This window comes from Lepidochelys olivacea, assembly GCF_965140295.1.
Source record: "Lepidochelys olivacea isolate rLepOli2 genome assembly, chromosome: 4".
NCBI classification, from domain to species: Eukaryota; Metazoa; Chordata; order Testudines; family Cheloniidae; genus Lepidochelys; species Lepidochelys olivacea.
The window spans coordinates 121787739-121804377 of record NC_140414.1 but is presented as its reverse complement, the minus strand read 5'-3'; the positions used below and the strand labels follow the sequence as shown (position 1 = coordinate 121804377).

The 16639-nt window shown below is 40.7% G+C and overlaps 1 protein-coding gene across 1 annotated transcript in view; it reads right to left on the bottom strand.

The window, feature by feature from the left end:
- Positions 1-16639, bottom strand: part of CLNK (cytokine dependent hematopoietic cell linker) — a gene marked incomplete at both ends in the record, with an annotated part of 148918 nt that overhangs the window by 43043 nt on the left and 89236 nt on the right. Inside the window, 2 exons of the mRNA XM_084625768.1 lie at positions 3259-3362; positions 9795-9957. Coding sequence (XP_084481894.1) covers positions 3259-3362; positions 9795-9957 — 267 coding nt within the window. The remainder of the gene's footprint in view (positions 1-3258; positions 3363-9794; positions 9958-16639) is intronic.

The following is a 16639-nucleotide window of genomic DNA, read 5'->3' as shown; positions in this document are numbered from 1 at the left end:
GGTAGAACCTCAGCTGCACTGCGCTACATGGGGCCACAAGAGGGTACAGTGGAGGTCATGCTGCCACAGTTCCACAGCAATTATAAATGAGAAGAAGAGGAAATTTTTGGCTACAAAATAAGGAAGTTTCACACCAGTACAAAACTTGCAAATATATAAACCAGTAAATCAAAACTCACCTATTTGTTTGCTTTCAACATTTCCTGTAGAGTTTATAGATTTCTTTTGAGCCCCAAGTCAGAGATGAAGGAGGAAGGCACTTGACTGTATGAAATCACTCTACTGTATTGCCATTGCATATTTGTCATTAGATTGCATGGCCCAATGTACAACCAAAGCCTTGCCACAGAGCTATCAAGCATGCTCTCCCTAGGGCCAAAAATGTCTTATTAAGCCAGAGAATTTTTTAATCTTCCTTTGATCCCCAAATCAGGGTTGAAGGATAAGGGCTCTTTAATGTATTGAAATCAGTCTGTGACAGTCCCATTGCATGTTTCTCATTTGACTTCATGGCATGGTTTAAAAGTTTGTACCTTTCACCAACAGAAGTTGGTCCAATAAAAGATATTCCCTCATCTACTTTGAATATCCTAGGAACAACACAGCTAAAACAACCTGCACATACTTAAAGGTAGACATGTATTTAAGTACTTTGAAGAATTAGGTCTTAAATCATTGTGGCAATGTGGGGAAGTGAGGGCTGTTCCAAAGCTGACAGAAGGACTCCCATTGACTTCAATCAACTTCAATTAGTTTTGGATCAGGGCCATAAACAAGTTCTGTGTCATTCCATTCATTTGGTTTTCTCTTGAGCTATATCAGTGTTTGCTTTTAAAGGGTAGTTAACCTTTTTTTCCTTTTCTCTTTTGCAAACTTTATTTAGTATACTGCTGGCTTACTTGTGATTTCAGCAAAAAGTATGTTTGGCTTTATGCTTCATTTTACAGCAGGACCTAAAAGGGGAAGGGGAATACATTTTGTTTCATTTCAGGATTGATGAATTCTTTGCATTGTGTCTTCACAGCTGCTCATACATACTACTGTCTAAAACTTGGCTTTTGCACTAAATATCAAAAATGATAAAGCTAGACTTCATTTTTGTTCCTGGAATGGCAAATTGTAGATAGTCTTTGTGTAATTATCAGCACTAACACTGTTAATAGATTTGTACTTTTTAAAGAAATAAAAAAAGATTTAGCTTGAAAAAGATTTAATCCTTCCAGAGCTGACTTAGTCTCAAAGTCACAATAAATTTGGAAATATTTTTTATTTTAAACAAATTAAATATAATTTTAATATAGTGACAGAGTAAAACTGTAAATTAAAGGATCTAAAAGCTGGCCGTTTCCTTTAATTTATGCAAAATGACTCAAGTGTCTGATCCTAATTAAGGCTGCATGTCTGTCACGGAAGTCTGGGATTCCGTGACTTTCTGTGACCTCCGTGACTTTTGCAGCAGCCAGTGCAGCTGGCTCAGGGACTGTCCGAACACTTGGGCAGCCCCTGGGCCAGCAGCAGTTTGGGTGTGGGAGGGGGTCAGGGCTGGGGGTTGTGGTGCGGTGCTTACCTTGGGGCGGGGGCTCCCTGGAAGCAGCCAGCATGTCCCTGCATCTCATAGGCGGAGGGGCCAGGGAGCTCTGCATTCTGCCCCCCTGCTTGCAAGCACTGCCCCCGCAGCTTGTGGCCAGGGCAGCGCGTGGAGCCACCCTGACCTTCCCTCCTGCTAGGAGCTGCAGGGACATGCTGGTTGCTTCTGGGGAGCTGCGCAGAGCTGGGTAGGGAGCCTGCAAGCCCCTCCACCCACCTCCTGCAGCACCAGTGAGAGTCCAGGCTGTGAACTGCCTCCCCAGCACCAGTGCCAGCAGGGAACCTAGGTGGCATGCCACCACCTCCCCCCCAGCACCAGCGGGGGTCCCAAGCCGCATGCCTCTGGCTGCCCCCCCAGCACCTACAGCACCCCTGGACTGCCCCCCAAGCACCCTCAGCCCCCCTACTCAAGTTTTAGCCAGGGGTATATAGTCATGTCAGTCTGTGACCTGTCCATTACTTTTACTAAAAATACCAGTGATTAAAATGTAGCCTTAATTATCATATACAATTACCCCATAGGTAATAAATCATTGGAGGATGCATTTACAAGTATCTCTAAATTATGGGATTTTGAAATGAGATGCAGATAGAATTAGCATTAAACCAGAAGACACCAGTGTGTGGTAAATACTGATAAAGGCTGAGTTTTTAACAGCCACTCCTGGTGGCATTACAATGAAAAGAAAATTATCAGAGTATGTAGTGGAATGGCTAGGCAAAGAACCAGATTCTGTTTCGATTTGCTCCATCTGAAATCGGGAATGACTCCAGTGCACTCTCTAATTGCTCAGAAGGTGAATGTAGCAGACTTGCCACTTCTCTCTATATATTATATTTCCCCTCTCCTATTTCTTCTATCTATATCTCTGAGTTTTACACAGGGCTGGCCTGTCTCTGAGGAATGGAGAGCTAAACGGCACAACATGTACCCTCTTGAAAGTGATTACTTCAGTGTTGTTACTGAGTTGAAGCTGGATTCTCAATTGTAATATGATTTTTTAAAGTGACTGATATTTTGAAAAATATAGGCCTTTTATTTCTTCCCTGACGTATATGGTTCTTCCCCCTATATACAGCACATAAGAAAATTGCATTTCATAATTTAATTGCAAAACAAGTTTTTTTAATTGTACCTTTAACATTTGGGACTCTGCTCTCCTCTGAAAGATATCTGCATTGCTGTAAATAATATAAAATGTTTAGCTGTGATATTGGTCAGTAGTAATGGAAGTATAGCTAATAAAATTCTGCTGTTCCTGACAGAGCAAGATGACTTGCCAGTTAATGGATTTCTCCACATATATTTCCTCCACCATTACACACACTTGGCCTCTTCATACCATAAAATAGTTAACAATTGAAAGCCACTAATCTAGGCTTTAATCTATTCCATAATTGTTATTATCTCCTAGAAATCTCCTCTTGACATGACATTAATATGGCTGACACATCTGCATTCAGCACAAGTTACAGAAACAAGGAGAGCAATATTGCATGGCAATATGGCAAAGTGAGTGAAAAGCCCAGGCTAAAATATGGGTCTTAACACTGAATCGTACTGATTCAAAAAGCTGTCCAAGGATTTAGCCATGCAACTCCCATGACTTTGCACAGCATTAAGTGATACAGAAAAAGAAGGAATTATATTTGTGTATGATCTTTACTTACACCTAAGTCTCGAGGGGAGTCAGAGGACTTCGGCTGGATGATGATAGAGGATTTAGTGTTTCTAGAAATGTGAGTAGTAGCTGAATTTCCTAAATACCGTTGATCTGTGACAAAGGCAAAAAATAGAGTACATAAGAGCTGCCATACTGGAACAAACCATGGTCCATCTTCTCCAGTATCCTGTGTCTGACAGCGGCCCAGACCAGACTTTCAGGAGCATGTACAAAACATTTATAGAGTGATCCACCTGTCTTCCACTTCTGACTTCTGGTAGTCAGAGGTTTAGGGTTGCCCCGAGGGTGGGGGTTGTGTCCCTGACCATCTTGGCTAATAGCCATTACTAGTCCTATCCTCCATGAATTTATCAAGTTCCTTTTTGAACTTTTGGCCATCACAACATCCCATGGCAATGAGTTCCATATGTTAGTTATGCAATGTGTGAAAAAGTACTTTCTTGTTTGTATTAAATGAACTGCCTATTAATTACATCAGGTGACCCCTGGTTTTTGTATTGTGTGAAAGGGTAATAACATTTCTCTATTCATCTTTTCCACACTAGTCATGATTTTACAGACCTTTATCATATCCCCTCTGAGGCATCTCTTTTCTGAACTGAAAAGCCGTAATCTTTTTAGTCTTTCCTTGCATGGAAGCCATTCCATACCTTTGATCATCTTTGTTGCCCTTCTCTGAATGTTTTCCGGTACTACTATATCCTTTTTGAGATGGGGTTACCAGAAATGGACATAGTGTTCAAGATGTGGCATTATGATATTGTTTTATTTTCTATCCCTTTCCTAATAGTTCCCAAGCTAATTAACCTTTTTGACCATTGCTGCACATTAAGTGGAAGTTTTCATAGAACTCACCATGATTATCCAAAATTTCTTTCTTGGTTGGTAACAGTTTAAAACCCATCATATTTTTTTTGCCTAGTCACCCAGTTTTGTGAGATCCCTCTGTAACTCCTCACAATCTGCTTTGGAGTTAACTACCTTGAATAAATTTTATATCCTCTGCAAACTTTGCCACTTCACTTTTCCCCCCCTTTGTTCCAGATCATTAATGAATATGTAGAATAGCATCGGTTCCAGTACAGATCCTTGGGGGACCCTGTTGTTGCCCTTTTTCCATTGTGAAAACTGACCATTTATTTCTACCCTTTGTTTCCTATTTTTCAACCAGTTACTGATTCATGAGAGGACCTTCCCTCTTATCCCATGACCACTTAATTTGCTTAAGAGCCTTTGGTGGGGCACCGTATGAAGGACTTTGTGAAAATCCACGTACACAATGAGCTTGTCTACACTTAAAACACTACTACGGCCCAGGTGTGCCACTGCAGCCATAGGGCTTCAGTGTAGTCACTACCTGCGCCATGGGCGGGGTTCTCCCACTGACACAGGTCATCCACCTTCCTGAGAGATGATAGGTAAATGGAAGAATTCTTCTGTCGACCTAATGCTGTCTACACAGAGACTTAGGTCAACTTAACTATGCCAGTTGGGTGTTGGGGGGTTAGATTTTTCACAACCCTGAGTGATGCAGTTATGCCAACCTAATTTTCTAATGTAGACCAGGCCGCTATTGACTGGATCACCCTTATCCACACGCTAGGTGACTCCCTCAAATAATCCTAATAATGGAATTATAGAATCGTAGGACTGGAAGGGACCTTGAGAGGTCTTCTAGTCAGGTCCCCTGCACTCAAGGCAGGACTAAGTATTATCTAGACCAATGGTTCTCAAACTTTTGTACTGGTGACCCCTTTCACACAGCAAGCCTCTGAGTGTGACCCCCCCCAAATTAAAAACACTTAATATATTTAATACCATTATAAATGCTGGAGGCAAAGTGGGGTTTAGGGTGGAGCCTGACAGCTCGCGACCCCCCCCCCCCATGTAATAACTTCACGATGCCCTGAGCGGTCCCAACCCACAGTTTGAGAACCACTGATCTAGACCATCCCTGAAAGGTGTTTGTCTAACCTGCTCTTAAAAATCTTCAGTGATGGAGATTCCACAACCTCCCTAGGCAATTTATTCCAGTGCTTAACCACCCTGATTGTTAGGAGGTTTATCCTAATGTCCAACCTAATCTGCCCTTGCAGCAATTTAAGATCACTGCTTCTTGTCCTATCCTCCGAGGTTAAGGAGTACAATTTTTCTCCCTCCTCCTTGTAACAACCTTTTATGTATGTGAAAACTGTTATCATGTCCCCTCTTAGTCTTCTCTTCTTCAGACCAAAAAAAAAAAAAATTTCAATCTTCCCTCCTAGGTCATATTTTCTAGAGCTTTATGATTTTTGTTGCTCTTCTCTGGACTCTCTCCAATTTGTCTACATATTCCTGAAATGTGGCTCCCAGAACTGGACACAAGTACTCCAATTGAGGCCTAATCAACGTGGAGTAGAGCAGAAGAATTACTACTTATGTCTTGCTTACAACACTCCTGCTAATACCAAAAAAGTGAACATCATTCCAGAATGATAACTTTGTTACACTGTTGACTCATATTTAACTTGTTATCCATTATGGCCCCCAGATCCCTTTTCACAGTACTCCTTCCTAGGCAGTCATTTCCCATTTTGTATGTTTGTTCCTTCCTACTTTGCATTTGTCCTTATTGAATTTCATCCCATTTACATCAGACCATTTCTCCAGTTTGTCCAGATCATTTTGAATTTTAATCCTATCCTCCAAAGCACTTACAGCCCTGCCCAACTTCATATCATCCGCAAACTTTATAAGTGTACTCTCTATGCCATTATTTATAGCATTGATGAAGACATTGAATAGGACTGGACCCAGAACTGATCCTTGTGGGACCCCACTCGCTATGCCATTCCAGCATGACTGTGAACCACTGATAACTACTCTCTGGGAACAGTTTTCCAACCAGTTATGCACCCACCTTGTAGTAGCTCCATCTAGGTTGTATTTCCCTAGTTTATTTATGAGAAGGTCATGCGAGACACTATCAAAAGCTTTACTAAAGTCAAGATATACCATATCTACCGCTTCCCCCTATCCACAAGGCTTGTTACCCTGTCAAAGAAAGCTCTCAGGTTAGTTTAACATGATTTGTTCTTGACAAATCCATGCTGACTGTTACTTATCACCTTATTATCTTCTAGATGTTTGCAAATTGATTGCTTAATTATTTGCTGCATTATCTTTCCAGGTACAGAAGTTAAGCTGACTGGTCTGTAATTCCCTGGGTTGTCCTTATTCCCCTTTTTTTAGATTGGCACTATATTTGCTCTTTTCCAGTTTTCTGGAATCTCACCTGTCTTCCATGACTTTTATAAGATAATCGCTATTGGTTCAGATATCTCCTTAGTCAGCTCTTTGAGTATTCTTGGATGTATTTCATTAAGCACTGCTGACTTGCAAACATCTAAGTTGTCTATGTAATTTTTAACTTGTTCTTTCCCTATTTTAGCCTCTAATCCTACCTCATTTTCATTGGCATTCATTAAGTTAGATGTTCAATTGCTACTAAACTTTTTGGTGAAAATTGAAAAAAAAAGTCAATTAGCATTCTGCTATTTCCACATTTTGTGTTATTGTTAATAGAATGGTGAAGCATGATTTCCCTTTACAAAAGCCATGTTGGTTCTTACCTAACAAATCACATTTATCTAGGTGTGTGACAATTCAATTCTTTATTATAGTTTCTACCAATTTTGCTGGTACTGAAGTTAGGGTCACTGGCTTTTAAGTGCTAGGATTGCCTCTGGAGCCCTTTTTAAAAATCAGCATTAGGCGGGATTTGATTGCAGCCTTCAACTACCTGAAGGGGGGTTCCAAAGAGGATGGAGTTAAGTTGTTCTCAGTGGTGGCAGATGACAGAACAAGAAGCAAGTGGGGGACTCAAGTTGCAGTGGGGAAGGTCTAGGTTGGATATTAGGAAAAACTATTTCACTAGGAGGGTGGTGAAGCACTGGAATGGGTTATCTAGGGAGGTGATGGAATCTCCGTCCTTAGAGGTTTTTAAGGCCCGGCTTGACAGAGCCCTGGCTGGGATGATTTAGTTGGTGTTGGTCCTGCTTTGAGCAGGGGGTTGGACTAGATGACCTTCTGAGGTCTCTTCCAACTCTAATCTTCTATGATTCTATGAACAGTACATAAGTAATTTAATGTTAGTGTACTTTGACAAGTTCAATTCAATCTTTGTCAAGTCATTCATTTATAAAGCACTACCACCTAATCATTCCAGAACATCACTTGTAGTGTACCACTTACAGCTGTGTAATAGTGTTTGTTTGTTAGCCACTTCATGGTGGCTGAGTGCCCCCAAGTATATTTGGCAGCACCTTTAAAGCTGCCAAATGTGTAAGCTACGTCTAAGGCATTTCACTGAATTCAGTGGAACAGTCATTTGAAACATCAGCAAAGGACATGGGAGGATCCAACAACGTAGATATTAGTGGCTGGTTCAGAAACAATAAAGGATGTGCAAACCCTTCAGCTTTCCCTGCTCATCTTACTCATGCAATTAGTCCCAACCATACTCACATGATTTTGGCACATGGAAGTGGCTCCTCCAGGTATGGATCTGACCCCTTATATTGAAGAAGGGTGTCAGCTATCTTCTGTGGCTCTACACCCCATTTTCTAGGGCTCTACAGAGGAATTTCCATTGGGGATATATGTAGGGTGAGAGGGGCAGTATTAAGCAGGGAATAGGCAATCCAAGTTGGGTGTGATCAGGGTTGTGGAGGATGCACATAATTCCCCTGTAGCTCCCCAGAAATTATCTGGGAAAGGTGATAAATCCCCAGACTATATCTTTTCTATTGTGCAAACTCCACATTGGGGAATTCCCCCTGAAAGTGGGGGCTCCCTGGGCTACATAACAGTGGCCAGAGGAGTCCCTGCAAGCCCAACTCCACTGCCATGGAGTTATTGTGTTGCCTCTCTGGCCCAGAGCTGATATTGATTGAAAAAAGCCTCGAGGATAGGATTTGCAGGAGGCCTGGGCTGAGAGAGCTGTGGAGTTTATAAGCCAATTCTTTTGGGAAAAGAGGGCAAGCTCCATCTTCTGCCATTTGGGAGGAATTCTACCAGGATGTCTTTGTCAAGTCCCACTCCGTTACCCCTCAGGAGGGGGCAACTTGGCCTATTTTCTCAAAAACCTCTGCAATAGAGCAACAACAATCATAAAAGATGGTTAGAAACCCTCTCCCGACTAGTCATTTTTTTAGAAATTTCCTGCCTAAACTGCTGTCCAACACTGTTCCCTGCACCCTATATTCTTGTTCGCTATCATTTATTCAGAAGGTATAACAGGAAGTCTTCCCAATACCTATATTTGTTTCTAGTACACATTTATGCTTATCTAAAATGTGCCTACATGTTGATACACATCCATGTACATGAGCATGTTTTTCCAAGTCAGTACATTTTCTGAGTCATTAACTTCAAATGTGTATTTTTATTTCCCATAAAAGATTGCAGAATGGGGCATGAACACAAAAGTCTGTCTTTCTGAAATGTATTTTCAGATTCTTTTCTGGAATGTGGCAGCTACAGGTCATAACTGAACTAAAAATGGCTGTCTATTTGTTTAATGTGCTTTTCTTTGGATCCATCAGTCAAAATTTGCATTGTTTTCCCCAGGCAGTAACTGTACTCTAGGGTGCTCTTAGATAAGCACCAGAGGATGCTTCCAGAGGGTTCCTAACAGAAATGTTCCCATTGGCAAGCAGGGGGGGAGAAAAGATTTAATCAAGCATTTGAGTGCTGCTACTTCAAGTTTCCAAATAAAGCCTGGAAATAAGTTTAGAACTCAGCATAGTCTACCCTGAGTTGAACCCATACTGTGTTCATACACGCTGAGGAATCTAAGGAAAAAATGAGCTCAGTAATTTGATTAGGGTCCAATGTAAATCCCATTGAAAACAATGGAAAAAACTTTGGCTTCAGTGGGAACTGAATCAGGCCCCTACTTTATACAAACCTCTCCCATTTGCTGCTGTAGAATTGATTTTAGTTTTTTTAAATTTAATTTATTTGCTATTGTTGGGTGCATTTTATGTACATATTTGAGATTTCTGCCTATGGCTCTTTTTTTTTTTTTGCAGGAGTTTAAAATTTCTAGAAAGTAGTTATTAGGGCTGACTAGCATAGCCTGTAGGGGCCACCTTTCTTTACCCCAAATTTGACAGCGGCTTGTGTCATTATATTATAGGTAAGCACTAAAATAAAATGAGACTTGAATAGGGCCTTCTGTAAAACAAATCACTGGCTTGATTAAAATACAGAATTTTCCTACAAACAATCCTTGGGAAAATTTATTTAAAAACAAAATGCCCATTCCTGAAGGATGTGGTAGGTGCCCTTAAAATAATGTTACATTCATTCATATGCAATTGATTATCATGGCAATCACATTTTTCTTTCTATATCTTTCACCCAGTGGAGCACTTGGTCTAAATATTTTTAAAAATGACCAAACTGAGCACAATCTGGTCCTTGCTTTCCCCATTTAACCCAAGGACCCCGTTCGGTTTTAGCACAGAAGTCAATTACCTGCATACTCAGATTCTTGTATAGGTTTGGCAGGCAAAATTGTCAAAGCATGCATTGCCTCCAAGCTGGAAGTTTTTACAGTATCATAGGGATACTGTTCTTCATCAGGTACATCACGTGAATGTTCTGATTCATCCTCACCCACTTTTGCAAAATGTTTATCCTAAGCAAAAGAAAGGAAATTCAGGTAACACAGGGCTCACTTCAGGCTTGGCCAAAGTCAATGGAGTTGCATTCACTCGAATGGCTCAGGTGCATGGCTTCAGCGACCATTGATGGAGTTGGGCTGACTCCTGCCATTTCATGCCTGCAGACTGTGAACTGGGAGTTTTGTTCAACTGTTGAAGGGATGAAGATGAAAGGTTGCACAGAGTACACTGGTGCAGCAGAGTTTCTGTTTGCAGTTTAGAATTTAACTAAGGCTGCATACAAACTTAAAAGTGACTTTAATTTAAAAGTTAGTGGGACTCAGGCTCCTAAGAGGGAGATTTTCAAATAGCAGTTAGGAGTCTAATTTCCATCAACTTTTGCTGAGTATCATTTGTGCCTTTGAAAAGTCTCCCCTAAGTGCCTAAGTCACTTTGGAAATAGTAATCTGGTTCCTAAGTCACTTACTTTTGAAAATGTTACATAGAGTGTACCTTAACCAGCAAAGCACATTTTAAAAATTGTACATTTCACTGTAATATTTTCAATGTGTCATTTGTGCTATGCTGTTCAGTTACATAAATCAAGCAGCTAGGGAATAGAACTAATATTGTCACGGAGGGTATTTCTGTCCTTGGACTCTGTGAATCTGAACATCAGTGATTTATGTAATTACTCAGTCATCACAAATTGTAAAATAAAAATCTAACATTGAGAAGTCACTTTTGGTTAATAACTATTCAAATATTTGAGTCCTGAGTGCTTGCACTAGCAAATCTTCTGTTTCCAAGCAAACAAGGCAGGGCGGTGAATATTACTATATGGTAGAATTGCAATCAGCTTTCAAATTTGAATGAAAGTTCACTGCAATGTTTTTATTTGCCCAGCTCTTCTGTTGGCACTACTTGGATACTAATTGTCCAATTTATAGCACATGGTCTTGCCATTCTTGTTTACACCAACTTCTATTGATTTCAGAGTGATTTTTGAGATACACAGGTAAAACAGAATCAGGCCATAGATAAGTAATTGGCTGAGTAGTCTGCTCCTGTAACCCAGCTTCAGAAGTTCCAAGCCTATCGGGAAATAACCATTTTCCATGTTTATTTGAATACAAAATTGCACATTGGAGAACAGATGCATCTTATACTTTTGTAGATTTGATACTGAATGATTATTCTAAATACAATGTTACTGAAGTTCAAAATAGAACACAGCTATATACAGAAAATGAACCATATTCTTGGTATTTTCTAAAACAAGCATTGGTCTAATCCTGCTCCCACTGAAGTCAATTTAAAGCTTTCATTGATTCCAATAGGAGCAGAGTTAGGCCAAAACTAAGCACTTTTCAAAATCCCACTCTACATTCCAGATGCTCAGGCAGAAAGGATGGTCTTCCCACAACAGCATTACAGCAGGTGACAATCTTAAATTTCAAGTCTAAGTGAAAGTAAAGTAAAATTTTAGAAAGGAAGGGAAAAAAATACTTACAAAATTAGATGTTTTTCCAGGAATATTTCTGCTCTTGCCTTCTAAATAAAGTGGTCAGAAAGATTACAGCAAATATTATATATTCTATATAGAAGAGTGATATTATTTAGCATTTTATTAAAGGGAACAGAACTTAGTTAACTGTATAATATACTGAAAATATTCATATAGCTCACATAGTGAAAAATGCCAGCTGCCCCTGAGTAGATACATTAGTAAGGAAAGAGTCTTATGGAACCTCAGACCCACCCTTATTTCATCTGCACAGAGGCTATGAAGGCCAAGTTTTTCTCAAATGGGTGCCTAAAGCTAGGTGCCTAAATAATAAATAAATAAAAATATTGTAAGTAGTTTTATGGTTCCCATGACCATAGCATCTGAGCACCTCACAGTTAGAGCTTAGAAGAAAATGGTTTTCCTGTCCCATGGATATTTTTGGGAGCTCAATTTCTTCCTGTCTCAAATCTGGACAAAAAGTTGAAATCTCAACTATTCATGAACTGAAAAGAACCCCAATTTGTTTGGTTCTGGGCAATCAAAATGTTTCATTTTGATTCACAGCAGCCCTTATTTTGGCCATTTCTGCTAGAGGCTCAAACCTGCCATTCACTCAGCTAACCTCATCACTGGCCAGCATGGGGGAAATGGAGAACAATCTCCACAGTCTCTATTGTCCCACCTAGTGTTGCTCACAGACCAGGTCAACTCCTCCTGTGTCCGATCAGGAGTTGGGGGACTGGGGGGAACCTGGGCCCACACTCTACACCGGATTCCAGCCCAGGGGCCTGTGGATAGCAGCTGTCTATATCTCCTGTATCAGCTGCATGACAGCTACAACTCCCTGGGCTACTTTCTCATGGCCTCCCCCCCAGCACCTTCTTTATCCTCAATGCAGGATCTTCCTCCTGAAGCCTGGTTATTCTTGTACTTCTCAGTCCTCCAGCAGTACACCTTCTCACTCCTTGCACACCCCCCACTAACTGATGGGTGGTCCTTTCTAAACCAGGTGTCCTGATTAGTCGGCCTGCCATAATTGATTCTAGTATGTTCTTAATTGGCTCCAGGTGTCTTAATTAGCTTGCCTGTCTTAATTGGTTCTAGCAGGTTCCTGGTTGCCCTAGTGCAGCCCCTGTTCTGGTCACTCAGGGAACAGAAAACTATTCATCCAGTGGCCAGTATATTTGCCTTCGACCAGACTCCTGTACGTCCACTGGTCTGGGTCTGTCACAATATGTATTGTGTTATGTAGATCCTTTGGACATTCTAACTGACCCTGACCAAAAAACAAAAGAAACACACCCTTTTATGCATCATTGTTCTTCTGTAAGTTAGATTCAATACATGATTCCAGCAACAAAATATTGCACAATGTTGCATGGCCCAGCAGATGGCATTAAATGTTCATTTGTACTGTACCTGTACTACTGTTATCTATGTTTATACAGTCATCCGTGGGGGAGGAGAAACAGACTCCTGCAAACTATGGGCCTGACTCTCCACTCACTTACACCAGTTTACTACTATAGCTCTATTGACTTCACTGAAGTTACTCCTGATTTACACCAGTGTAAGTGAGAGGAGAATCAGGCCCTACAAACATAATGATGAAAACAAACCAGTGCTCTAAAGTTTCATTCTTTCATTTTCTATTTCAAGTTATAAAAATGACTCTCTATTCCTTGAGTTCCAAGTTAAACACCCTCAACATGACAGGAAAATGAGTCACACAGATCAATATTATTGGCCACATTCTCTAGTATTACCAAATGGAATTTGGAACAGGACAAGGCAGAGGTAGCCTCATTCCCAGCATAAATTAGAGCATCATAAAGACATCAATAACTTAAATTTATACGTGTATGCCCAGAGACCCAAGCCATTCTGATAGTAAAGTGGGTGAGGTTCTGTAACCTCTAATGTGGAGGAGGTCCAACTAGATGATCGTGATGGTCCCTTCTGGCCTTTAATGTCCATGAGTCTATGAGCCTGGGATCACTGGAGCTCAGAGGCATCCCAGTCATGCCTCCTTTCTTCTCGGAACACCTCTTCTGACCATGGGTGGTGAGAATGATCACATAGAGGCACAGCGCTGGTGCTGTTCTATCTAGGGATTCCCTTTACGCAAGGAGAACCCTCAGTTTTCTGGTTAAGTTATCTGTCCAGCTCCTTTCTGCTGACTGAGTAGTGCAAATCAGCCAGTACAGGGCGGAAAATCTTCCTCTTGTATCATGATGGACTTTCAATTCAATACCTTTTCTATAGTGGTGACGAATCTTATATACAGTAATGTAACATAATCAGCACAATGTGTATTGGGGCCTGATCTTCCAAACCACCGAGCACCATCTGGAAGGTGCATGGCAATTGAGGGCACGAACACTTTTCAGGATGGTGTTCATTTATTTATTATTTGTAATGTGCTTATACCCTCAGGTCTCAGTCAGATCAGGGCCCCATTGTGCTGGTGTTTACAAATGCATGTAGGAGACAGTCTTTGTGCCAAAGAGTCTACAATCTAATTGACCTCTTCTTACCACTGTTATTTTCATTGGAAACTGAAGACCTGGTGTAGACTTGGCATTTCTCAGCATTTTCAGGTTGGTGACCCCTTATTCAAAGTCAAAACATCTTCACAGCTCCCTTACATTTACCAAAGTGCCACGGGTTACCATATTGCACATTAGTACCAAGTATCAAAATTGCCTTTTTATTTTAAATGAGACAACAGGGAAAACTTTGATTCTGTGGTCATACTAATTAAAATAGGAGTTCACAGGGTCTGAATCTGCACTCATGGACTTTAATGCAAGAAGATCTTAGAAAGGTCAGTGATTTCATTATGTTTCTAATACTGACATCAGACAGGAAGTTGTGTTTTAATAAACAGCCCAACCTGCAGATGCTTAGCCAATCTCTCCAAACCCCTTTGATATACAAAATTGGGTTGACAATTTTTCAAGGGTAAGATTCTCTTAGGCAGTTTCTAGTTTGTCTGGAAATATCATGAAAAATGCCCATCTCATGTATTTAGGCATCTCTGTTTTAGGCCTTAGTGAGGACATGCAGGATCCTCAAAAATTATGTGGGTTCAATTCAAGGGATGAGCAGGAGAATAGGCTGGCCTCTCTTCCAAGACTACGGGGAGGAAGCAGGAAGCTGCCAGTAAGTGCCAGCTGTAGGGAGGTTTTGCTGTGATGCGGCCACTTGTTCACTTAGAAGTGAATCGAAAGAGAACACGTCACTGAAACCACCAGACAGGTTGGTTTTATTTTATCTGAGTTGGTTCTTTTCACCACAAAACCTACTTCCTATTGGTGCTGACTGGAAACATCACCTAGTGGTTAGGGGGTCCCTTCCTTCTTAATACGGGGAACCAAGGGGTTAGTTCCTTCTTAATAGGGGAACCCAGGCCCTGTGACAGTTACCAAGGTCTACCCAAAAGCACCTTAAGGCTGCCTGCCGTGGGCCACTTCCTACCCTCTTCCCTATGGTCCAAGCTTTGCAGTCTGTAGCAAAAGATAATGAAAAAAATACACTACCTACACCTTTAGCCTGTCTGAGCCCAGCAGGAAAGCTCCTCTTTTCCCAGAGAAGCTTCTACAGCATCCCTTCCTAGGAACTCCCAGGGTAGACCTTTCTCCCTGCCTTGTCAGCCCCCTTCAGAGCTGTCTGGATTCCTTTTAAGCTCCACCTCCATCTGGAGCATGCTCTGCAGCTGCAGCTGGGCATGGGCAGCTGGGCCCAGAGTTGCTCTTTAACCCCTTCAGACCTAGTGCAGGGTTTATACACCCTGTAACATCCTCTATTAAAAAAGCACTTTGATGCTATTTTAAAGTAAAAAGTAAGGGGGTGGTGGATGTACACATTTTAGCAAATGTCCTTTATGTGTGAATGTGTAACACGTGGCAAGATGCACGTGTTGTACAATAAATGTAGGGTACCGGCTTTACATCCAGCACACGTGTTTGGTTAATAGAGCCCTTGATTTCACAAAGCACTGATGTACATTCTTTTCATTAAGCATGTTCCATTGAAGTCTTGGGGTGAAATCCTGGGCCCATGGATGTCAGTGGGAATTTTTGCCACTGATTACAGTGGGGCCAAAATTTTACCCATGAAGTCAATGCGACTTAAGTACATGCTTAATGTTAAACATGTACTTAAATGCTTTACTGAATGAGGGCTAGAGAGCACCTTATAATTAGGATCAGGGCCTTATAAATAGGAGAAGTTTAATTTTTTTTTCTAAATTAAAATGGATTTTTTTTGCAAAAGGTCAATCACCCGATTGTTTTAAAAGAGATCAAGTGTTTTGATAATTTAAATCAGATCTGATGGTACAGACACCTGTGCCCATGAAACTTGGCCTAAATGGGGCAAGATAGATATAGATAAAAAGGCACTTTAAAAAAAAAGCTTTGTACATTCTTCCCTCCCATGGTTTTTAGAAACAATGAACCATTTCATTAACAATTCAATGTTTGTTGTTTTAAATCTCCATTTTATATGCAGCAGGGTAACTTATTCCGTGTGATGTAGAACTTTTTAATGCATGAGGCCACAAAATCAGTATTCTTCTTGTGTGCTGGTAGTTTTTGGCCTCATTCATTCATTGATACCTGAGTTGTGTATATTTCTTACAATAGATCAACACACCTGGGTTCTGATTCTATATTCTTTGCATATCCCAAACTATCCCAAACTATTGCTGACACCAAGGGTAATAAGAATAGTAAAAAGAAAACAGAATGAAAAATGTTATTGAGAAGAAACATGGTATAAATGGTAACACAGTTTTTTACCTCTGTGGTTTAACTCTAGCTTACTTGCTGCATTCATGTTTGGCCAAGATCTAAAGAAGTAAAAGAGAACAAATGCAGTCACCAAAATATCAAAGTTTATCAAAACCTCATTGAAGGATTAGCATAACAGAATGAGGGAACTGCTAATCATTTAAGTGAGAAAACGTTTTTGGTAACTGTGGGAAAATTGATGATTTTGGGGCCTCTTGGGTCTTGGTTGTATTGCCAGTAATATGTTGCAGTTACATAGGACCCATCTTTCCTATGCAAGAATCTCAAAGCATTTTACAAATATGAATTAATTAAGCATTGTAGGTAAATAGTATAACTCCTGTATTGGTGATTCAGTAGATGGCACTCTGCCTTCTGAATCTGATCTGATCCAGTGTCTAAACATGCGCC